This window comes from Fistularia commersonii, chromosome 17 (genome assembly GCF_037954325.1).
Source record: "Fistularia commersonii isolate RoL2024-O1a breed Wild chromosome 17, RoL_Fcom_v1.0, whole genome shotgun sequence".
Lineage (NCBI taxonomy): Eukaryota > Metazoa > Chordata > Actinopteri > Syngnathiformes > Fistulariidae > Fistularia > Fistularia commersonii.
In genome coordinates, this window is record NC_141300.1 from 9662536 (window position 1) to 9687721 (window position 25186).

General features: G+C 38.5%; 2 protein-coding genes across 3 annotated transcripts; both read left to right on the plus strand.

The window, feature by feature from the left end:
• The first annotated feature begins 9232 nt into the window (after window positions 1–9232).
• On the plus strand, window positions 9233–15101 carry LOC147224997 (DEP domain-containing protein 7-like). Its single transcript, XM_086163816.1, has 12 exons — window positions 9233–9410; window positions 9557–9733; window positions 10484–10625; window positions 10712–10807; window positions 10940–11115; window positions 11546–11761; window positions 11933–12063; window positions 12211–12373; window positions 12474–12616; window positions 13129–13254; window positions 14155–14230; window positions 14807–15101. The coding sequence occupies exons 1-12, from the start codon at window positions 9344–9346 to the stop codon at window positions 15004–15006; spliced, it is 1713 nt and encodes a 570-aa protein (XP_086019942.1). The 5' UTR covers window positions 9233–9343; the 3' UTR covers window positions 15007–15101.
• A 1099-nt stretch (window positions 15102–16200) lies between these two features.
• On the plus strand, window positions 16201–23447 carry tcp11l1 (t-complex 11, testis-specific-like 1). Of its 2 annotated transcripts, XM_086163818.1 has the most exons (10): window positions 16201–16486; window positions 16759–16905; window positions 19028–19160; window positions 19248–19368; window positions 19616–19836; window positions 20124–20260; window positions 20409–20578; window positions 20704–20885; window positions 21991–22163; window positions 22246–23447. In XM_086163818.1, the coding sequence occupies exons 2-10, from the start codon at window positions 16767–16769 to the stop codon at window positions 22467–22469; spliced, it is 1500 nt and encodes a 499-aa protein (XP_086019944.1). In that variant the 5' UTR covers window positions 16201–16486; window positions 16759–16766; the 3' UTR covers window positions 22470–23447. The 2 variants fall into 2 exon arrangements, with proteins under 2 accessions (XP_086019944.1, XP_086019945.1); XM_086163819.1 differs by lacking the exon at window positions 16759–16905.
• Window positions 23448–25186: the final 1739 nt, after the last annotated feature.

Genomic DNA, 25186 nt, shown 5'->3' on the forward strand with positions numbered 1-25186 from the left:
CCTCTTTCAGTAATTCATGACTGGAAATTAAACTTACCAACTCACTTGATTTCCTCTCCAAATTGTACTTCAGCAGCTTTAGAAAAAAAACACAAGTGAGAATGCAGACAGACCAGAATATTGTGTCCATGAAAGAAGCATTCTAGTATGTAGTATCTTGTCATTTCAAAAAACTATTTAACTTTCAGCCATACATCATACAATCAACACTAGACACACACACACACACACACACACACACAGACAGACAATGGAAAAAAATGCAGCCTCAGGATGGCACAGGCCAGTGTCTCCCTAAGCCAATCCCAAGCCCAGATAAATGCAGAAGGGTAGCCGTCGTAAAACCTTTGCCAAAACCAAACATGCAAATCAAACCTAATAATCTCAAACTGGATTGGTCAAGGCCCGGGTTAACAACAACTGCCATTGGTACGATGACTTATAGGGTAGCAGTGAAAACTGCGCTACTGTGGGTCAAAGAAGGAGAGGAGGAAGGCATGTTCGGAAGTAGAGAGAGAAGCGGAAAGGCAAGTGTCTGGCACTGAGAGAAGGGACTTTGAATTTCGGGACGATGACAGGAATAGGTAGAGTTGGTCGGCATGGTGCAGAGAAGGAAGTTGGATATACTGTGCGTCCAGGAGACCAGGCAGAAAGGTAGTAAGGCTAGAAGCTTAGGAGCAGGGTTTAAGTTTTACTATCATGGTACTGACAGGAAGAGAAATGGAGTATGAGTTATCTTGAAGGAGTTTGTTAGGTCTGGTTGGTCTGGAGGTGAAAAGAATGTCAGATAGACTTATGAGTCTGAAACTGGAAATTGAAGGTGTGATGCTCAATGTTGTTGGTGGCTATGCCCTGCAGGTGGGATGTGAGTTAAAGGAGAAATTCTGGAAAGAGTTAGATGAAGTGATGCAGAATATCCCCACAGATGAGAGAGTGGTAATTGGTGCAGACCTCAATGGGCATGTTGGTGCAGGCAATAGAGGGGATGAGGAAGTGATTGGGAGATTTGGTATACAGGATAGAAACACAAAGGGACAGATGGTGGTACTTTGCGAACAGGTTGGAAATGGCTGTAGTGAACATAGGGTAAATTATAAGAGTGGAGGTAGGACCATGCAGGTCTACTACATCTAATATAGACGAGGTAACCAGAGAGAGATCAGTGACTGCAAAGTATTTGTAGGTGAGTGTAGCCAGACAGCATAGGATGGTGGTTTGTAGGATGACTCTTGTGACAAGGAAGATCAAGAGGACATATATGTATAAACTTTTTTGTTTCAATACATAAATTAATTGCATTACACTGTCAACTACTGGTAATTGGCTGTGTCAAATTTGGGAACAAATTTTTTTGTTTGTCAAATAAAATACAGCACCTTTCGTTCTGTAACTTTCACGATGTAATTTGATATAAATTGTCATTTTTTTCAATGTTATTAGCGCTTATTTTTACCCCCCCCAGAAAACGATGTAATTATTGATATTTGTTGTCCACGTAAAATAATGATTATTAAACAATGATTTTGCTTCCTATATACTGCACAGTGCTGTGTGTTAAATACAATTTCTTTAAATGTACTTTGCGCCTTTAACTGTCTAAAACAAAAATTAATACACAATATTGGTAGCTTTTATAGGAAATAATTTTTGACCAATAATATGCCACCCATCATATAACGGTATTTAGATTTGCCAACTTTTTTCAAAACAGGTATTTAGTTCAATTCTGGCAGGGGGATCTTTGTGTGTGGACTTTGCATGCTCTCCGCTTTCTCTGGTTTCAACCCATACAGTCCAAAAACATGCAGGAGGTTAATTGGAGACCCTAAATTGCCCAGGGATAATGGTGAATGAGGGAGTGAATGGTTGTATATCTATAAATATGGCCCTGTGATCGACTGATGACTGTCCCAGGCTGAACCCCGCCTCTTACCCAATGACAGCTGGGATAGGCTCCAGCCCCCCCACAACCCTGAGAGCAGGATAAGCTGTATAGATAATGACTAAATGAATGAACGTTCCAAGTGACTTCATATTTGTAATTTAGATGATTGTCAAGGAAGTAATTTAATTCTTTCAATCTTAAGTGCCAACTATGTGAAAATGTGTTAAATTAAAGTAATCCACCAGACCGTGTCACAGGAATTAACACAACAGGGCCTCACGATATCTAAACACTGTGCTCATTTTCTCCCGGATAAAATATCAGAAACCATCTCAATTGTCACTATAAAACACGGCTGGGCTGTTTAAGTGCAATGAACCGTAGGGGCTGTTGTTTGTCACCACGGTGGTGTCAGGCCTGAGGACAGACAGAATCAGATTGGGTCAGTCCTTTGCACTAACACCCTCTGTCTATAACTGTGGATAGCACAGGATTCTTCCTTAGATACAGTTTTGATTCAAAGGTCAAATCATTCCTAAAAAATAAAGTAATAATCAGGGTGAATATTGCTGTGTGTGTGTTTGTGTGTGTATGTGTGTGTGTATGTGTGTGTGTGTGTGTGTGTGTGTGTGTGTGTGTGTCTGTGTCTGTCTGTGTGCAGAGATTGAATTTTTCAGTACCTGCAACAGCTTCAGCTCTTCTTTCAAATTGGTAATCTCCTTGTCCTTTAACTCAGCAATGACTTGGTATTTCCCCTGAAATGTTACATTCTTTTGAAAGCCAAAAAAGCAATAAATGCCAAAACATAACACAAAAGAATCCTCTCCAAGGGCCAAGATTGTGCAACAGAGATGAGAAAATTTACTACTTCAGTAAAAACAACAATTGAAAGGATTGTTGAGAATGATTTAGATTTTTGTGGGGGGTTAGCCCTTCATACCTTCTCCTCCTCGATGTTTCTTATTTTAGCCTGTAACTTGAGGAAAAAGTCAAACAAAGAAAATATTAGATATTTATGGTAATGGCCAAAAGGTGCAGTTTGGAAAGTTTGAGAGCAGGCACAGTCCAAACAATTGTGTGTGGACAGTGAGGTGTGAGAGGTAAAAGCAAATTTTCAAAATTAATAATTTCTGAAGTTTCAGTTAAATGTGTTACCTGAAGCCGAACAACTATACCTGATTCTTAATATTGGTGAGTGACTCTGTGTACTTTTTCGCTGCCATTTCAGTTTGATGTTGAAGAGATTCCTGGTAGATTAGAGGAAAGACCAAGTAAATTATGCCTACAAAAATTATAACGACTTCTTATTTTTTACACAATGAGCCAGTAATGGCTGTACCTTTTCCCATTCAACTTCCTGTTTCTCCGACACCACTTTACTCATCTCATCCTGAAAGCATATGTCTGCATCCTAAAACCATGAGGGAGTTACAACAAATGCAAACAACAACAAAAATGAATCATCACATATATAATAACAATAAATATGTCATTGGATACTCGATCAACGTTTGACTGAATTATCTACTAAAAATAAGAACATGTTGTAAAGCAGGATCCGTCAAGAAGTGCTCAGGACCTAATAATACTAAAGTACATCATTTTTTTAAAGTACATTGCAGTGTATGAATGTGGGACTTCAACTCAAACACATCATGCTCCATCTATTTTAATGCATGATAGAAAAGTAAAAAAGTTCTTATTTTCATTACTAAAAGAATTTACAAAATGTGTGTGTTCTCGTATAGGTCAAGGTTTGACCTTCAACAGCTTATTAAACTACTAAAGTTGTCACAGTCGTTGCTCCACAACATGCAAATGGGCTGCCTGTTCTGGTTCAAAGTACATTATAAATACACAGGCATGTAGTGAAATTAACTTGTTTTTTTTACCATAATAAACAAGTAAAACAAGGAATAAAGACATGGCATGACCTTTTTTGTATAACTCAAACCCTGAACAGACTGAACATGCACTATCTGTTCATTTCTTTGGGCAAACAATGCCCTGGAGTTGAGCCAAAACTGCAAACTGCAGTAAGTTTCCCTGGGTCATTCCTCCGTATCATTTGTAAAGGCACCCCATGAAAGAGGAACATTAGAAGGGAGGTGATATTTGTGGAGAGCTATTCCTATCCTCCCTTTTACCCCAGAGAAGGCAGGTAAAAGTCAATTTCTTTCTATAAACCCATGGGACTTTTTATGTGCATGTGGGAGCTGGTTAACTCAGTGAGTTTATTTTATAAGTTCCCATTAAACTATGCTACCATCGTGGCACTGCAAAAGAGGAGGGTACAGGAGATAAAGCTGTTATATCCCACTGAAGAATAATTACTCTGTATGTTTGTGTGTGAGTGTCTGTCCATGTGCACGTGTGTGCATGTGTATAAACATGTAAGGATGAATGCACTAAAAAGCTTAACTGAGCATGTTAATCATGTTAATCAAAATGGGCATCGGCAGATAATAAGAGCTTAGGCTGCTAAAACTTTTAATAGATTTTTTTTTCCCCAACATCTGACAATACAAGATTTTCCATAACATACTGGATGACTGTTAACACATACTCTAGGTCGTGACTTTTCATCTCCTTACAGTGAAATTGGCGTATTGAATAAATACCTTTAAAGAGGCATAAAAAGTCAAGAAAATCATGTAACTGGATGTGGACATAACAGAGTTCATACTGTATTGTAGTTCATAGTTTTTTCAAAAGTTTTGTGTGTTATTTTGATTATTCACAATATGATTTGTCTTTATTTTGATATTTCAAATGGGTTATTAAGTATCATATGAATTTATTCCAACTTTTCATCTGTAGCTCTTTCTCTTACATGACTTTAATGTAAGAGGAAACCCTGGTTGAGCTGTATCAAAACAAGAAACCAGCATGATCTCTATCTGCTCAAGAATGCCATGCAACATCATGATATCCTCTTGGTTCTTGACCTTCCACCCCATGAAGGACATGACTATAATGTGCCACTTTGATATAGGCAGCGCCTGAGGAGGATCAGCCTGATAGAACAGCTTAGGTTTGTTAACATGACTATAACAATAAAAATGAAATGGCAACAAACGACCAGCATTTCATTTTAGCTCCTCTAACCTTTAAGCACATTTTGGATGTGTTGTCTGGTTGAAAGTGGTTGCTGGAGGGCAGATAATGTTATTAGTTTTTTTCTCTTTAAGAAACAAATTCACTTTCTTCTAGTTGTCAGGGGCCAAATGGCATTTTTGAACTCCATTTTGATGTTATAGCATCAAACTGAGCTGGCTTTCATCCAGACAGCCAAAAGAAAGCTTTTTTTCTCAAAAGACATAAGACCTACTCTGCTCTGTAGCCAGCCAAAAGAATTCAGTAAAAGCTGATTCTGATAAGAAACAGAGGTGGTGAGATAACTTCTGCACAGCTCGGTTTCACTGACTTTGTAAACAACATGGGCAAATTCATTTTTCACTGTAGACAGTGAAATTAAAAGTAAAGGGCTGTAATCGTAAGCACTGACTTCCGTGCAGAATCAGGCAGTGTTGCTATTCCTACCTAAGTTATAGTACTTATATAACCAAACAGTCTTTTCACCAAGTCATGATTATTATGAGAATATAAGGAGAAAACACAACTATACCCTGCGGATGTGCAGCTCCTCTACAACCTCGACCAGATGGGTTTTAAATTCCAGCAATTGCAGTAAGATGGTACCTCCTGTTTCTGTTTGACATGTATTAGACAGGGATTGCTCCTGGGGAATCTCCATTCCCCCGAACTGAAAAAAAAAATAAAAAATAGTAACACACAGAGACATACCAAAAATTATAGGACATTGTTTTTATGTTATTAAGTGCTTTTATAGCGCAAGACCAAAAATGATAAAAATAAAAACTTAAGTGAAAATGTTGTGTTGCTGTTTCATTCCCAGCCTCAAGTGAAAGGACTTAGTTAAATTGAAGGCATGTGTACTGAATTTTGAACAGAAAACCATCCCAATTATTTACATATAATCATTCATTGGACAAGAGCCTTGTCTGAATTTTGGTGAACTATATGGGTCTAGTACTACTTTGGGACTGTTAATATCCATTGTAATATCTTAATTTCTAATACAGAGATTTGATTAGGATCCGTTGTCCTTGCATTATCCCAAGTATTCTCTATACTCTCAAGGTCACTCTAAAGCTTGTCATAACAATGTATATATCTCCAAACATTAAGAAGGCTGTTTTCTATGAGAAAGACCGCTATTTCAGTGAGAAATTAAGTTTTTCAAAATTATAGATGATCCATTGTTTCATTCATTCAGTCATTATCTATACCGCTTATCCTGGGTCAGGGTGGCAGAGGGCTGGAGCCTATCCCAGCTGTCACTGCGGTAGAGGCAGGGTTCACCCTGGATCTGTTCCCAGTCGATCACAAGGCCACATATAGAGACATACAACCATTCACTCCCTGATTTTCCCATCTGGATAATTAAGGGTCACCAATTACCCTCCTGCATGTTTTTGTCTGTGTAGGAACCCGGAGAACCGGGGGAAAACCCACGCTGACATGGGGGAGAACATGCAAATTCCACAGATCTAAACTCTAGGAATTGAACCAGGAATCTTCTTGATCTCATCAGCACTATCACTGCACCAGCATGCCACCCTGATCCCTTTTTAACTACTGAATGAAAAGGTGATTGCCACTTTGAAAAAAAAAGGGGAAAAAGGTCACAAAAAGCATTTCAACTTTCAAATTCATGCTTGATTCAATGAAACTGGATGTGTTAAATATAACCCCATCATATGAATTCTGTGGGGAACCATTAGGAAAGAAGTTAGATATTGGGTATTTTTTGTATGTTACCCAGGAGCAAAGTCTCAAGTTTGGAAGAGTCATAAAGTTTTATGAAAATTGGTCTTGCATTATGGCCTCTACAAGCGGTTCTTTTGCCAATGCAAACAAATTGGGGGACAACAGTTAACCCTGTCTATTCATTGTAAGAAAGGCCACAGTTAGGCAGATGCAGTACATTCCGTGTATAATTATTCTATACAGAACAAGAACAAAAAATAAAAAAATACTCATTCTGTATAGTAAGTGATAAAAAACATGTTGATAATTTCATCAATTGCAATATTGCATACAAATTAGAAGACGGTTAGTAAAAAAAACAATAAATATAGGTATAAGTCATGACTTACAACATTGGGGGTTGAGAGTGTTTCTTGGTCTGTACTCAGATCCATTGCAGTGCTTCAGGCCAGGCAAAGGTCCCCGTGGGCCTCGTCTCCCTGTTAATCAAGAAAAAGAAATCCTTTAGATGAAAAGGTTAATAGAATAGGCAGTTTAATAAGCAGTAAAATTGAGCTTTTGCACTTATGAGCTTATAATTACTCCCTCATCTGTAATTTTTACTGCTAAATTATTTTAATAGAAATAATAGGCTTGCACATTAAAGCCTCATAATGTTTTTCAATCACCACAATCTAACCTAATAACTTTGAAATCTTCATTAGGGTCTTGTATTTCTTTCTTTTCTTTTTTTAACATCAGTTCCGCTTTACTGTTCCAAGAACACCTTGATAAGCCATCTAGATTAAAAATGAAGCCGCCCATTGACACTAACAGGGGTCAGAGCAATAACACTGAGTGGACAAATTACACTGTCAATGGCTTTCAAATTCTCTTAAGTTATTTACTTTGTCCCAAGGATGGTCCGTTGCAAGTGTCTCTGTCCCCCGGAGAATAACCTAGAAACTGACTGGCACACACACACAGGCTCCAAAATATGACTATTTATGTGGGAGGTCTCCACTCACCACTAATCTGTTAATAGAACAGACTTTTTTTCTCCCATTTAACCTGCACATGTATCAATCATGTTGGAGAATTAAATGATCCCTGCTAGAATTGGCCAGTATCATAAAATGACACCATGACCCCTAGCTGAAGAGGGAGGCAACATGGCAGTGTGTTAGTGTGTCAAAGTGTTAGTGTAAGTCTTTTTAGCACCGTGTAGGTGTGTGTGTGTGTGTGTGTGTGTGTGTGTGTGTGTGTGTGTGTGTGTGTGTGTGTGTGTGTGAGAGGGCGCACACACACTGAGGGAGTAAACCACAATATTTTTCGCTTCTCTTGTGATTCAGTTGAGCAGGTATTAACCACCATCTCTGAGCCATGAAAAGACAAATTAAAATAACTGCCATTCATTGAATGTGAACTTTTCGGGCCTGAGATAATAGCACACGTAATCAGAATGTTGCCATCAGCAGTGAAGAGAAATACTCCTCTAAAAGTGTTTTTTAACAGATGGAATCCATAAGGCTAAGGTGTTTTCTTCCAATTCATTGTATTCAACATAGTATTTTCCTCTACAACAGAAATATTTCACACAAAATGACAAATTTAGATACGTCCTCTTATTTATAGCTGCTATTCAAATGTATGGAAACTAAGCTAGAAGACACTCAAGGACACAGAGCAAGTATGAACACATACACAAAAAACACGCATCCAAAAAAAATTGAGAGGTAATATAGTTACAGAATTATTATTATGTATTATTAAGATGCATATCTTCCATTGTCATTATGAAATTAAATAAAATGTATTATTATTACCTTACGCATTCTTTTTAACTGCAGCAGATTCATTTACCTATCAGAGATCTAATTAGCTAGCACTAGCTTACTTAACATTTTTAGCTAATAAATGACGTTGGAAAATGTATATACTAAAAAAATGTGTTTTTAGTCTTTCTTCATGACACTGCTGAAATTGTACAACCGACCCCTAAACGTTGAAAGTTTGCTGTTAACAAGCTCTAACAGGAAATAGAAATAAACGACAAAACTTTTGCCTTACTAGCCGAAAGTTATCTTTTAGCGCGTTACCTGGCAGTAACTCACCTTCACCGCACACTAACACACTAACAGTCTATCCATCTTAGAATATCACATCACCCTAGACGTTGCTGGAGGCCTAGTGCCAATCAGTGAATCCCCACGTATATTTTTACGATTAAAATAATCATATTCAAAGTAATATTAAATGTTCTGCCTTATCAAGTTTGTCTATGCAGCAGTATTCACGTATTATCTGAAGTCCTAAAGGCATGCCCAGGCTTTTTTTAAGTCATTAAAGTTCTTATCCGGAAAACCAATTCGTGTTAAAATGCTCAAAACGGACTGGACAAATGGGAATAGAGTTCCACTATTCTAACGTATATTTTCATGTACATACCGAGAGATTGTGGAGACACAAATGAGGTAGAAAACAACATTAAACTTTTCGTTTCGTGAGTTTTCAGTTGACTGAGGCCATCTAGCGGTTCCATTAGGAGGCTACAAATACACCCGGGCAGGTGTGGAAGCGTGAACATGGGACGCTTTGTTTGACTGCTCTCCCACCACCCTGCTCTCAACCCCGACGTTTCACCTTGTGTTTTTCCCCTTCATTTGAGAAGGAAAAAATAAATAAATGGCGTCCATTAAGGAAAGAGCCGCTGCGTTAAACCTGGCAGAGAAACTGAGTGTGCGTCCTCAAGGTAATTTATCAAACTAGCATCGTCAGCGGCTGCTACCTGCTTTGCCCGAGTTGTTCATTGTCTTTATTCAAAACGAATAACGTTTGTAAAATACGAAGTTACCTTAAGGGCTTTCCTATTAAGGGTCTTATGTATCTTCATCTTAGTTCACAGTGAGGCCCTGAAACCGGGGCGGTCTACGTCCTCCTACAGCGGCCTGATCTCCCACCTTAGGGCTTCTCTGCAAATCAAGCGTCGACGAGTTCACCTCAGGTCCTACAACGACTGTTTCCTGGGCTCGGAGGCCGTGGATGCGGTGGCGGAACACTTGAGTCGTGAACAGGGTTGAGTGTGGCACTATTAAGTCCCCTTGCTTTCCTTTTCTAAAGAAACTTTATCACTTAAACCTCAACACCCAGCTCTACCAGCAATAGATTTCATTCTTACATACATCCACTCATCCATACACACACCCTTGTTGCTGCTGCTAGTGTCCATTTTTGGAACAAGTGTTAATATTTTTTATATTTTCTGTCATTTTTTAATGCTACTGTTTTAACTTATTTAATATGATAAGATAGACTTTATCGATCACACAGCAGGGAAATTCAATTGTCTCAGCAGCATTGTAGACAGGAAGAGTGCGCATAGGAGACATTGGTACTGCAGACTATTAAATGGATATACAATGCCCAAGATAAAACGTGATATAAAAATAAGAAAATATCTCAAAATGAATGTCTTATGCAGGAGAGTGGCTGCAGTTGCAGATTGGGGAACATGTACATAATATAAATCTAAGTATTGCATGGATGAGGGCGATTAAAAAAGAAAAAGAGAGATGGAAATAGGGAGGTAGTGCAAAAACAGCATTGGAGATGCTTGTTAGAAGCATGGGTATTGCGCTTCATGCAAGACAAGTGTTTATGTGCTTGTCACGTTGAACAGCCTATGGAATGAAGGACCTGCGGTAGCATTCCTGCTTGCAGAAAGAATTATTTAACTAACTCTACTGCACTGTCCACTTTCTGCTGTGTGAACTGAAATTTCCCCATTGTGGAACAATTAAAGGCACATTCTGTTTTATTCTTAAGGAGCCACCACATCACGGGAGAAAGTAGTACTTGTTTGCCAGGCTCTGCTTGACTGCAGTGTGTTTGAGGCAGTTGGAACCAAGGTGTTTGGCAAAGACAAGAAGCTTGATGTTTTCCAGGACAGCAAAAGTGCTCTTTATAGGTCAGTGATAATATCAATATCAAAATAAAGGTCTGTCTGTGCTACTCTCCTACAGCTGTTTATTTGTCTTTAATTGTCAAAAACAGGTTCATAAACATACACACGCCATCAGTTGATGAGTTGGAGACAGGTTTGCTCAGAAACAGGATCAAGACACTCTCCTCTGATGCTCCCTCAGACAGGTATAGGCTCAAGTGACATGAAATTCAATGGAACACAGCCATGTGATATGAACATAAGAACATTATTTTCCCCCAACGTAACTATTTAAGTGAATGAGTAGCTTGCGCATTGTGTTCTTATTTTTCTTTCAGGCAGGATGAGCTTGCAGTTCCCACCGGGTCACATGGTCTGAAAACCACTCAAGTCAATTTCACTCACGTACCCATTAACACTCATGCTACTGCAAGTCTGTCACAAGAGACCGTGGTGGACAATATGAGTCTGAGTCCAGGCAAAGTACAAACAGACTCTGTTTTACCACAGTCATGTAAGCAATGCCTCATCCTGTTTGTGACCTCTGGTCTGCTCTGGAGTCTGTCCAATACCTTATAAGATTGATATTATCTCAAAATTATAGAACTAATCATTGTCAAATTTTATTTTGGTAGCTTCACTTATGTTATTTAATTTAGTCCAAATTTTACCATCATGACTCAGATTTTTCCTGAATGCCAGTCTGGCTTAGCCCTTTATCAATAGTACTTTCAAGTCCTTTTTATTTTAATTTTTTATATATAATCTCTCTTTGGAAATGTATTTACAACTGTAGTTTCTCCCCAATGTTTTGGTGATATTGTCTGAAAAAGATTGAAAATAACAAAGTTAAGGAAATATGTCTTTTTATTGTTACATTGATCCACTTGGAATAGATGGTTGTGCTGTCCTTTTTGTGTTTGCATTTTTTCTCCCTTCTACAGTGGTTGATGCAGTCTGGCAGGAGCAGAGTCTGCTTATGCTGTTGAACCTGGTGGAGGTCCCCATCCTGGAAGGGGTGCTGCAGTGCTGCCAGAATCCATCCTCTTCCCCGCCCTCACACTCACTGGCACATAGTAACCCAGACCTAATCTACTGCAGTAACCACCTGGACAGGAAAATCCTCAAGGCCTTCAGAGACTCTCAGTATGTTTGCCACAGTCAAGATTTTTAATGTTAAGGGAAAACATCTATCATACAGCTTGCGAAGGATATAGTTATATATATAGAAAAAGAAAAATCTCATCGTATTTTTTCCTCCTTGGTGCCACTTGGATTTTTATTGTATTAATTTCATGTGCAAATATTGGTTACTTTATATAGCTCTCAAGATGAATGGCTATGTGCAGCTCTGGATTGTCTGGACTTCCTCCCTGACCAACCAGTGGTAAATGTGAGCAGAGAACTTCCTTACTGTTTTCCTCAGGAGGAGCAAAGCAGTGAGACCAATGATAACAGCACTGCAGATGGAGGCAAGTACTAGCATAAGCATTATCAGGGGATAAGTCCTTTGTAGCAGGTTCTCTATGCTCGCTTTTTTTTTTTAACCTTAGGGTTTTGTGTTAGGAAAAAAAATGCATGCTCTTGACCTGCCAACTAATTAATGAAGTATTTATTTCTATGTCTAGCCCTCCATAATGACCAAAGTGGGTTAATTCAGTGTAAGCTTCTGCTGTATGGGGCACTGGTTAAGCACTACAGCGCCACAGACAGACTTCCTCTGTTGCCTCAGCGCCTGAGTGACATCTACATAGCCATCAATGACTTACTTGGTAGGAAACAATACCAGTACTTGGAAAATGTCATTACTCTCATCCTATTTTTTTTATTTCTATCCTCCATGTCACCGTGTCCTTTTACTCTCGCCACCAGTGACTGCCAAGTTAAGCAGTGCTCTTGAGGCTCTGCAGCTCTTTGTGAAGCTGCTGCCACCAAATTGCAGAGAGGAGCTGCGCAGCCTGCTCACATTCATGGCTGTAGCAGCTGACACAAACGCGATAAAACTGGACAAGGAGGTAAGATGTGATGACCAGTAATGTGGATTTCACCAAGGTACCATCCGCTAGCCACTTCTGTTTAAAGTTTTCATAATCCCGCTAACTTCTATTTTGAATAAGAGGAAATCCTATTGTCATATACAGTATGCTGCATAAAATTATATAGTCAAGCATGTCCATAAGTACAAATTAAAAAACTGGAAAATGAATATCACTGAATAGATAAATGGAGAACTTGAGATGATAGGTCTTAAGAGGCATAATCAAACACCCCAGTCATGATACAAGAAGTTTGAATAGCTCAGATATTCACAATTGAGAAAGCAAAAAATAGGGTAACATGTCTTGAGATAACTCTGAATTAATCAATTTTACACTTTCTTTATATCACACTATGTAAAACAATACAGATGCATAAATCAAATGACCTGAATGTAAAAGAACCACGTACATTGGTTGCAAAACCCATCCTTCTCAAAGACTGTTCTCATGAAATGGCTTTGACTTTACATTTGATGGTGACCCTGTAGATGGAGAACAGAGTGGCAGTGAAGGCGTCTTTCTCCAGAGCAATCTTTCCAAGCAAAGCTCTTTCAAAGGAGAAAGAGGAGCTAATGGTGGTCTTCATGCTCAGCAATGTAAAGGAAATCTTTAAGGTAATAATAAAGCTAATCTTACCAGTAAATACATTTTTAACCCTGATTGATGCTATGGGTACTCAAGTAATTTAGCGCTGTACTTTTATATACTGTAGATTGGAGACGAAAAGCAACCAAGGCAAAATTGTCGTAACTTTTAATCCTCAGTGTGGTTCACAACCCAGAATACATGATTTATATGTACATTTTCAAATTTCGCAACCCCTGTAAGTAATGTGGCTATACATTTTATGGCCTGGATCATGATAACTTTGACATTTTCTGCGACATCATCTGTTAAGCTTTATTTATCTTTTAATTTACAGTCATACTGTGTCATTATAACTGGTGTTTACTGGCCTAAAATACATTCCATCCACACCAAGAAGGAAAAACAATCATGTTCTGATTGTATAGACCGAAAATCAGGCTTTTTTTTTGTTGTCGCCCCTCCCTGGGGAAAACAATGACATCATAGGGCATGTGATTCTGCACTTCTAGTGTGTATTGTGTAACAGTCTCCATTTATAACACATCCTTGATTTTCAATAGTTCCACTCTAAATGGTTGGAAACACAGTCCTCTTGTCTAAATAGCCCCAAACCGCAAAAACTCCTGAATAGAACAATTTTAAGAACAGCATCTATTGTCGGTGGAAAAAGGGTGAACATGAAAACAATTCTATACAAAGGATTTAATTTATTGGTTTTAGAAGTGACTTTTAAATGGGTTTGAACTTTGAGATTGACTTGTGCTGTAATTCCCTGTTTTTTGATCAAAGTGCGTAATTTAATTTGCAATAGTGACAATTCTAAAAGAGCAAAAACAGGAAGGCAATTTTCAAGCATAATAAAGTAAATAGTAACCACTGTTTTCTAACAAGATTTCTTTTCTTTTTTGTTTTTCCATGTTTCACAGGTACCAGAAGCTTTGCACAAGAGAGTGAGTGACAAGTTGGCCAACCTGGTTCAGGGGAGGCAGCCCGATGTTACTGGTAAATGTTTTAAATCAAATGCAGGCCTATACCAAACAACTTAAACTATATTGTTAACTATGAATTGGGTCAGATTTGGACACTCATTTTACATCCTGCAATTTAAAACTGCAAGTTAAAACTGCAAAGGTGCATTTTATGCATTTATGTTAATCACAATGTTTGACAGTAAAAAAAAAAAATTCTATTTTGAGATTAGATAATGTCAATATTTATCATCAATTGAACATATTAATACACTGCATTCTGGTGCTATTTCATATAAATTAAAGCAGCTACAGATAACTTAAGTGTCCACTTAAAAGTTGTATCGCCACTCTTAGTATCAAAATGAAATAGTGTTAACACTAATAGTTTTAAGGTATCCACTTTGCCGAAACCACCTCTCAAAAGAATTCATTATAAGTGATTATTTTTAGGCAAATAATTATCAATGTAACATTTTCATATAAAGGTCATTGGCAAAAAGCAAAACTGAGAAAACAATAAACAAGCACTAAAAAAAGAGACAGTTCTTGACAGTCAAACTAAATTAGTTAATACTGTTCATTTTCACATTTTTCTTTCACCCTTCAGATTGCCAGGTGTCCAACAAGACATATACTGCCTCTGCAAAGAATACGACAAACCAGGAACTCTGGGCTTTGCTAAACAACATCCACCTGGACACCAAGATCTCAGCGAAGGAGAGAAAGCGCCTACTCGGACAGTTTTACCAAGCCCACCCAGAGATATTCAACAAGTTCTTTGGTGAATCTGCTGTAAGTGCTTTGTAGAACAGTGGTATAGGTCCGTGAAAAGCATATTGGCTGTCAATTGTGATTGTTTTTGTGTATAAGTTGATAGTGTTTAAAATGTGCTATTTGAAAAGCCCCTGTTTGCTGATTGTTTAAATGATTTATGTGTTGAACAAAATCTAAATAAACATTCTATATATTCTTGGCTTTGTCGTGGTCGTTGCAGACTTATTGCATGACTTATTAGCCATGGTATAATTTTGGGGACGGTAAAACATGAACTTTTCAGTGTTGTCACATGATGAATTGCGTGTAACATGAATGAAGACTATTCAGAATAATATTTGTGTGCTCTTCAAAATGAGCAAATACTTTAAAAGAAAACCCAAAGGTCAGTACAATCATACCATTATGTGAAAACAGAGGGGAGCAGACGTTCCACTGCGAGTGAGACAGCAGACAGTGGCGAGGAGTGTGTGTGTGTGTTTGCGTCACGTTGTGTACTATAACTGAGTGACATCCGTGAGCAAATCAGCATCTGGCTGTAGTGTAAAAATATTGGGAATAATGATGCCCAGTGAGTGCCCTCACTGCAAAATCATAATAACTAACTATATACCACACAGTGCAGTTAGAGGACAGAAGCTCCTCATCCAGCTAGCAGAAGACCCACCAAGCTGGTGGCAGGCCAAGGCCTCAGTTTTTCCATGCCTGGTGAAGGTGATGGAGGGGAGACTAATGTTGCAGCATCTTTTTTCTTCTGAGAGAATCTCCTCAAAAACAGCAGATGATCATGAAGAAAAAAAATCTGATCATCCATGCTGACGCATCTGATTTTTCCAATGCCATCCTCTTCTGTTGACATTAATACTGTTTGTTTGATTCTGGTTCTGTTCCTGTTTTGTTTTGTTTTTGTTTGTTTTTTTAATTTTGTGCAATATAATAGTTTATTTAAAAATCAAACAAAAGTAAGAATGGTTTTGTAGCACACGAAATGCACAAAATTAGGCAGCTATAAGGTTTTTCCTAAAACACCGAATGCAAAAGGGGTTTTAACATACAAGGCATTGATTTTTTCGAAGTGAAGATAAAAAGAGCCGAATGGGGGTCGAAAGAGTCGGTTCTTCTGTGGGAGCTGAGCAAAAATAACCGGTTCTCTGAAAAGATCCGACCTTCCCATTTCTATAAGAGGGGCTCGAGCGAAACGTCATACTAGCACCTCCCACACCGGAAAAGCATCTGTGTTAGCGGCTAACATGGCGACGCATATTGATAGATGACTACGGCATAATAATCATCAGATTTCTCGGATTGAATAAAGCTTTTAGCGGTATCGAAGACGCCTTCCGGCAGCGGTATATCCGGAAATAAATCTTTGACAGCGGATTTTCCGATGTGACTAGGTTATGAGGGAGGGTCCTTAGTCGTTGTTGTTTACAGTCTCTCCTCCCAGCTAAAGGCAGACAAGTTGATCCAAACATTGACTTCTATTTACATCCTCGGGAATTTCGACTTAAAGGTAAGTCACGTTTCCAAGGAGGTGACTACACTAACGGTTAAAATGTTAAGTCTTTTGACTTGTTTACCTCAGTGTTTACATCAGAGACTGTCACACCCCTCTGCCCCTTCCCTATTCCTGATCCAACTGTAATCTTAGCCTCCTTTGTTCCAAACAAGGATGCATTATTTTAAAACCCACCAATTTCATTTCCAGCTACTGTAACCTTCTTAATTTTTTTATATTAGCATTTAATCACTGCTTACTAACATTACCTGCTTGGTGGATGGAAGGTATTATCATGCCAAATGGGTCCGGACACCATGAAGGTGAAGGAGACAAGGATCCTGAGGAGAGGGCACAGGATGCTGCCATGCAGTCTGTGAGGAAAAGGGTTCGAGCCAATACCCCAAGCCCAAACAGAGGGTTCCCTGCACAGGGTAAAAACAAACAATAAGCCTTTCTTTGAAAAATTCTTTTTCGGCAGCGCTCATCAAAATAAAAGGGTAGGCTCACTGCAATTGGTCTTTCGACAATTGCCACAAAAAAACAAACAAACAAACAAAGATTTCCAATACATTGTTAACAATATACTAATGAATAATAAAGTTGCACACTCTTCAGCTTACTACAAATTAAATTTTAAGTCATTCATTTTCAAAAAAAGATTAAAAAAAACTTGAAATGTTATGACCAATTGTATTAAAAGAATGTTGCATTTCCCATCAATGGATTAGAATAGAATAGCAGTCTTTTTGTCTAGAATAATAGTATACTGAAAATCATAGTGTCACAACTGTCCTAATATCCTAATATGATTTAACTGGGCAGGGAAAGAAGCAGTGCAATTCTAGTTTAATTATATTACTATGTACAAAAGTAATTTGAAGGGAAAAAGTAAAAGCATGAGAATGTATTTGTGAATAGAAACAGCCATTTAAACGCAACACAAACAACAGAAACAGAAATATGTATAAAAAAGTCAATCCATACATATTTCTTTGTACAGATCCTTTGTAGCTCCTATCTATTATGGTTTCTTAGTTTGCTTTTTAAAGAAGACTTTGGCATTGTGAAAGTCTAGGATCAACAGACAAATCATTCCTTAGTTTGCGTGCATAAACGCTCTATGTCATCTCACCCAAATTAGAAAATGCTCTGGGCTCAAGGAAGAAACCTTGTGACTAGATAGATCAACCAGGTTTTGGCACGAAGAGCATATCTTAAAACTGCAGTGAGGCCAGAGCATTTCCCAATTTGTAATTTAAGACACTTTAAATACAACAGGTAGCTATTTCAGGTTTTAGGGAATTTAATTTTTATTTCAGATTTTGAGCAGAGCTAACCGTTGCATTTTGAATCGTTCGTAATCGTTGTATTCATTAGTCCAGAAGATGTTTGAACAGCTCATAAAAAATTAAAATTATGGATTTCGGACTTGGAAAGTCTGCACGTATTCTGGGAATGTTTTTGATTTGGAGACCTTTAACCTTCTCGATGCCAATGATGTGTTTTTCAAAAATCACACTGTTATTTTGCTGAAGAATATTTGCTGCCATCCAGTGGTTAACAGGATCAAGGGGGTTCATAATAGGGAGGTCAGAAGTGAGTAGTAAGATGAGAAGCTTATAGTCAGTGTAATATTGATTGTGCCTCATAATGTGTGCAGATAATGCAGACAGTTAGCTATGTATATCAATTTCTGACTGGTGGATTGAAAGTTGTGCGGTGTGATCAAGTCTTAATGATTCTGGAGGCAGGATGCAAACTACAGGAGGATGTTGCTATACATAACTATCCAGTTTTTTGGTCTTCTTGATCCACAGCGGAAATGTAGGGAATGTTAGTATTGATGAATTTTATTGTCACTGTTCATGCTCACTCAAAAAAGGGGAAAAATACTCTCGCTTAGAACTGAAGAAGACTCTCGGATAACAGGGGAAACATCTTAAAAAATTAGCAAATCCAGTTGTCATGAAGTGATTTTACAAGAACCATTACTCCAATTGCTTTAAACGAGTCTTAGACACCCCACCAAATATTTTCTTTACCACTAAATCAGATTTATTTCATTGTTTTTTTTTCTAGTATGTAAACAACCCTTCTCCTAACTTACAAATACAGATGATTATAATAGTTGCCTAATTTCTTTTTTCTTTTGTTTCAATGTTCTGGTTTAAGATACATTTTAGGACCAAGCCTTTTTTTGGTGTTCAGCTGTGAAAATACAAGAAAACCTTCCACAAGTGGGGCAATAATACAAAAAAAAAGATTTTATTATGGCTCCACAGACATGTATTTTCACTGAAGATAATCAACACGCAAGGAAGACACTTAAGGGTTTGCCAAAAATTAGAGGATTATTTTTAATGCAGCTTTGTCTACCAATACATAGCCGTTACCACAGCATTCTGTACCTGCTGTCTCTACAGTCACACTGTCTGTTTTAACTAGGAAATAAAACCCTTTTTCAAAGTGAGTTCAAAATGAAAGTAAAGTTACCGGCGATTGTGTGAAAGAAATAAAGACTGTCTGTAAAGAAGAACTTCCCTACCCTTGCAGCCAGTCCTCCTGGATTTGTCTCTGTGGAGGAGTTGATGGAAACAGCTAAAGGGGTCACCAACATGGCTTTGGCTCATGAAATAGTGGTCAACCAGGCCTTCCAAGTTAAACCGACAGAGCTTCCAGAAGGAAGGTGAGATTTTATTGGGGTTTTTAAATTTTCCTTTGAGTATGGACTGTCTTTAGTAGACCTGCATGTCCCTCTTGTACTCCTTCAAAGTTTGGAGCGCATGGTGAAGGAAATCATGCACAAAGCTTTCTGGGATTGTTTGGAGGCACAGTTGCAGGAGGATCCACCGCAGTACAACCATGCCATCAAACTGCTGGCCGAGGTCAAGGAGGTAATGCTGTGACAGACCAGGTGGTAATTTTATTCAGTAAATAAACTACCACTAATCACTCTTCAAAAGTCTGTTTCTAATTATAGCTGAAATCTTCTCTCTTAGAACATGATCCTGGAGTTATTTGTATTTTGAGAAGGTCATAGCTCCAGGATTCTTCATAGGGACACTGACCACCCTCTGGTTGACCCCTCTAATTACTCACCCTGGCTTTCTTTTACTGTTTTCAATCACCTTGCTTCTGCAGAGCCTGCTGTCTCTATTGTTGCCAGGGCAAGGGCGACTGCGGTCCTGTATTGAAGAGGTTCTGGACATGCCTTTAATTCAGCAGCAGGCTGAGAATGGTGCAATCGACATCAATGGACTGTCTCAGTTTATTGTAGGGATGATGGGCTCGCTATGCGCCCCCTGTAGAGATGACGACATTAATAAATTAAAGGAGATCACCGATATTGTGCCTCTGCTGAAGTAAGCCAAGAGATTTTATTATTTTTTTGTCGGTTCCAGGCCTTTGTTTATTTTTAGATTATGTAATCTAATTCCATTTTATTACTCTGCAAAATTGGCTTGTTCTGGAAGAACTATCTTAGGAGCTACCAAGACAGCCAGCACAACCCCAAAATGTAATGCAGAAGCGAATAGCAAGTTGAGCTCGAGCTCCATTTTACTTGTCATTCCTACTGATGTTTGTTCTTTTTTAATATTATTTCACGACAATATTTACTACATTTCTCATCACATGCTTTTTATTTTAGGGCCATATTCTCCGTGTTGGACATGATGAAGGTGGACATGGCTAACTTTGCCCTGAACAGCATCAGGCCTCATTTAATGCAGCAGTCAGTTGAGTATGAGAGGAAAAAGTTCCAGGAGTTTCTGGAAAAACAACCCAGTAAGAAGACTGTTGAGAATCTCTTCATTATCCAGTCAACCTTTACGTACAGAGATAGTGCAAAGATGTCCTTAATAGTTAATCTAAGAGCAGTGTCTGTTTCAAAAGTCTTTTCTTGAAGGAATAAAATGATGTAACCTTTTTTCAGACGCCTTAGACTACACTGAGAAATGGCTTGAGGACACAATGAAATGTTTAAGAGATGCTTCTTGTGACGATGCCTCATCTAGCCCCGGTTCACTCCTCCCTCACAAGGTCCATAATCATGCCTATCTGCGTCTGCTGAGGTGGGACCACACATCAGACCCCTTCCCTGAGGTGAACCCCTTCAACTCTGAGGCGCATTGATGTGTTGTGGGGTTTTTTGTTCGTTTGTTTGTTTCGTTTGGCTTTCCATTCTTTGCTCACATCTTATTCCTCGAACCATCTTTTCTTCACTCCAGACAGTGCTAATGGATCAGGTTCGGTTTCAGGAGATGCAGCAAAAGGCCGATCAGTTAGTACTTCTCTCGTCTGTCCTCCTCATTGTCTACACTACAACCGGGGAGGCTATCTCAGGCCTGCCGGGACTAATGGATACTCTTAAAAACACTGTTGATGTCATGCTTGCTGACATGCACACATCGTAAGTAGACATCTTTCAGTTGCTGTTTTATTAACTTTTGAAGTAGACAAAAATGAGGTTATGAGATAATACAACTTGGGGACTTCGTCCACCCTGATGGATTGTATAGACATATTACTGCATGTACCAGCATATCATGAAATTCCATGCATCCTGAATACCAAAGGTACCAAAATTATAATTTTGGTACCTATATAATTTTCTTCTTTTTCTTCCTCCACAAACAAATAAAATAGTATGATGTTATATCACATCTTGAGAAAAAAGGAAAAACATGCATATCTGCTCCCCAGTAAGGGATGGGTACTGGATCAAAAATGTGGACTAAACAAAGGTTGGGAAAAAATCCAAACACCAATAGTGCTCCAAAACTAAAGAGGATTTATTTCAGCTAGAGTAAAGATGATTTATTTTAGCATTATGTTTAAAGCTACAATTTGCTCTTCTTCAGATGCTTACCAAGCATATTTTCATCAAACATATTTGGGAAGTATCTGAAGTTCATTAAAGCATTTATTAAAGCATACTTGGTAAGTATCTAGTTACACTTAGCCCCCATGAAATGAGATGAGAGAGAGAGATGGGAGGGATGAGAACAACTTTATTAATCCCCAAGGAAATTGTTGTGCCAGAGTTTCAAGTAAAAAACATAACAGTAATAGATAATAGTAGAAAGGAGGAAGAAAGAATGTATGTATGTATATGGTTCTGAGATGGCTATTTGGTTGAGTGGTCACTTCTAACTTCCGACTACTGGTACTTGGGATCTTTGGTGACTGAATTGCACTTTTTGTAAGTCGCTTTGCATAAAAGCGTCTGCCAAATGACTGTAATGTAATGATGAAGAGCTAATTGTTGCTCAAAACCTCATGCTAAAACAAATTATCTTTACTCTATGTAAAATAAATTCTTCATTTTTGGAGCACTCTTGCTGTGCCGATTTTTTTCAAACCTTTTTTCTTTTACATCTGACATTGACAAAGGTGATAGCTTGATTTTTCAAATATTCGAGTGATTAAAAACAACCTCATGTAGCTTCACTAAATGTGTATATTGTACTTGCTATGTTGCCTCAATTGAATTTTTCTTGCTGCATTTTCCACAGGTCTTTTAGCGCTTCAGAGGCCTTAGCGACCATTGGGGAGAAACTGAGCTCTGAGCTGTGTCAATGTTTAAGCCAGCATGGCTACTCTACATTATCTGCCGACCAAAATAACACCCTCAAGGGTCAAATCTCGGCAACAATCCAGCCAGACAACACAGTCCGCAAGCTGATGGGTAGGCTGCACCTGTAATGACTTTGTCGGGGGAGCAGAAGCTAAGCTGGCATCTCATCACCTCTTCTCTCCTCTCTTCTCAGATTCTCGAATACAGCATTACCTCCTGGCTTCCCTTGATTCCAGTCAACACAAGACCCCTCCACCTCTTCCAGGAGGTTTGGCACCAGTCAGTAAGGAGCTGAAAGAGCTCGCTGTTTGCTTCAGTCGCCTTGTCAACTTCAACAAGCTGGTCTTCTCGCCATTCTACCAAAGGATTCTCCAGAAAATCCTTTCTTCAGGAGAGTGTACCAGCTCTGAGACTTAGGTTGCATGGATTGGCGATGTAGCAATTTGATTGTTCCTGTGATGTTGAAATGTATTTTCAGTTTCTAAACACGACTGGAGTTAACGCACATGGTGGAAAGAGAGGAGTAACAAGAAAAACAAAAAAAAGGACAACTGGACTAGAAATAAAAATAATGACAGTCAGCACTGATGTAAAAAAAAATATTGAAGATGGAAGTGATGAAACTGCGTTTCGAGTAGTGAGAGCTGTTAGACCTCACAAAAGAAAAGGACATAGAAAACTGTGGCAAGGGAGTTTGGAACACATGTTCACATAGACATCTCAGACAGTATTTCTTCCATGTAACGTCACAGCCTCCTTTTTAATCGCGTGCTGCCTGACAGGTAGTCAGACAGATATTAACCGTGACATACCGGATCAATCAAAAAAATTACATCAGAAAAATGTACAAGGTTTATAGTCCTGTAGTTTCACCGGATGTTATAACAGTTTCTAGTCAAACATAGCAACTAATCAATATACCTCGTCATAAACGTGAGACCACTTGTTTTATGAACACCGTTCACAAAGGTTACAGAGATTTTAATCAAACAGCATCAGATAAAGGGGTTAGACTTGTAGGGTTTTATTAGTACTGTCCAGTATTAGAATTGAATGAACATCCCTTGATGAATTATGGGCATCGAAGGGAGAATAGACAGTTGTGGACCAGCTGAGGCTGTTGTTCCTTTTAATATTTAAGTTAACTTATATAAATAGCATCGCTTTGATGTTTTGTGAGTTATTTATGTCATTTTCTTTGAACTGCAATTTCGAAGTTGAATCTAACATTTTACTTACTCAGTCTAGTTAAAATTGTGAAATAAGTGTTCATGACATTTCTTCAACATAAAGCATTCTCCAAACGATTAATGTCCATTGGCATCAGTTACATAGATATATGTCTTCGAATGTACATCAAAAATAATGTCAATAAAGTTTGTCCCACACATTTAACTTGTCTTTATCATTTCAAGAGCTTTCGGCATTGAAATTATTTTAAAACGTGGTTTTCACAGGAGCATTGCGAAGAGTCACAAATAACCTTCATTTGGTGCTTTTTAAATTAACTGCAGAGACCAGATCGACAACTGAAAAGTGGTAATACGTGAGGTCATTTCACACACACTTGCTCACAGTCACATTATTAAATTGCAATGGCGTGACATAAATCTGTCAGCTTGGAAGCCTATCATTTTACCAAGTTGGTAGCATGTAGTACACATGTAGAGAGCTAGATGGAGCAAGACTGAACATTGGTGTAAGGGATTGTACCCTTCAGTGCCTTTCCTTTGACCACAAACTACTTTTCGTTAAAGATGACAATGATACAGTGCCTTGCTTGGTGTACTGTGCCACATGCCAAACAAACAGTTTGTGTTTTGTAAACTCCATATTTAACAGCCCTTTTTTGTCACAAAGGGGTAGATGAAATGAGCCTTTTATGCTGTGCGTAATAAATAATATAAATATAGTTGGATTTACATGTAAAGTTGACCAAAAAAGACTCAGTGCTATAAGACAAAATATGACAAAAACTGCTTATCCAAGTGCGTTGAAAATATTCAGCATTTCTGGCACACATCACAGCCAGTAGGTTACGATTCCAACAAATCACTTTTCAACCCATGAAGGATTCCAGCGGCATTAGGAAGGTATGGTCTGAATCTCTAATGACTCAGGGCTCTCTAGAAAAGATACAAAGCAGCAGCCCTCCAACCAGAGTTTATGTGTTTTCATTGCCAGTCCAAACCAAATTTCCAACCCACATAGAGAGGGCATGGCAACTCTATTATTTGCATTGCGTAACTGGGAACACAGAAAAACAAAATATCTTCCCCTGTTCAGATTATGTGTACCTCCCCCTTTGTAGCTTCCCAATTGTGGGTTTCCCTTTACAGTTTCACCTACGCGACGTCACTTCCGTCCTTCACCTTGCAGAACAAAGCTTCTCCTTCCTTCTTGGAAGAACACAGGCTGATTCTTCTATTCTATGTGATGTCAGGGCTATTCCAGCACCTCCCGTGACATCACAGCTTGTAAAATTTAATGGATTTACAGAAATACAGAGCTGGATTAAGTGCAACAGGGATTTTTAGTTCACTGTAACTGTCGCATTGTCTGTGGAGGGGCTGAAACTGCAGCTTCTCATGAATAGCAATCATGTTGACCTCATGTGTGCTCAAATGGCAGGCTCTCTACTGGTGTTCTTCAGCTGTTTAGTTTCCTACCCTACCTTTCGAAAGACACAGGCATTGCTGGGAAGCCACAGCAGCTGACGTTAATGGGAAAACATGGTTGCATGCCATCCCTTGAGAAGACCCTCATCCATCAAATTCTGGTAGCTTCCTTTATTTAAAATTTACTATGATCCCAGGGAATAGAGTGGACACAGTACGTTTTCTTTCCAGGTTCGGATGGTCTTCCACTTAGGTAAAACAGGAATAAAAAAATCTAGCATTCGATGGTAAAGACATCTTACCCATTTATGAGAAACAGTAATGAGGGGCTGTCCTTGCTCCCACTGTGCACGCTCTGATGTGCAGGAGTGGAAAGATTGAGTGAGCATATGAGAAGAAAACAAAATAAAATTACACTTCAGCTAAAGCTGTTCACATGGTACAAAAGCACGATAAAAGGCCTATTATCATATATAGTTATAGAAATATGTAAAGAATTATGACCACGTTAAATGT

Excerpts from the sequence above, each read along its gene's own strand:
- LOC147224997 (XM_086163816.1), top strand. The coding sequence starts at position 9,344 with ATGGCGTCCATTAAGGAAAGAGCCGCTGCGTTAAACCTGGCAGAGAAA. Across the intron at positions 10,808-10,939 it reads TCTGATGCTCCCTCAGACAG|GCAGGATGAGCTTGCAGTTC; the intron begins GTATAGGCTCAA and ends TTTTTCTTTCAG. Across the intron at positions 11,762-11,932 it reads CTCTCAGTATGTTTGCCACA|ATGAATGGCTATGTGCAGCT; the intron begins GTCAAGATTTTT and ends ATAGCTCTCAAG.
- tcp11l1 (XM_086163818.1), top strand. The coding sequence starts at position 16,767 with ATGCCAAATGGGTCCGGACACCATGAAGGTGAAGGAGACAAGGATCCT. Across the intron at positions 16,906-19,027 it reads CAGAGGGTTCCCTGCACAGG|CCAGTCCTCCTGGATTTGTC; the intron begins GTAAAAACAAAC and ends CTACCCTTGCAG. Across the intron at positions 20,579-20,703 it reads CATCAGACCCCTTCCCTGAG|ACAGTGCTAATGGATCAGGT; the intron begins GTGAACCCCTTC and ends TCTTCACTCCAG.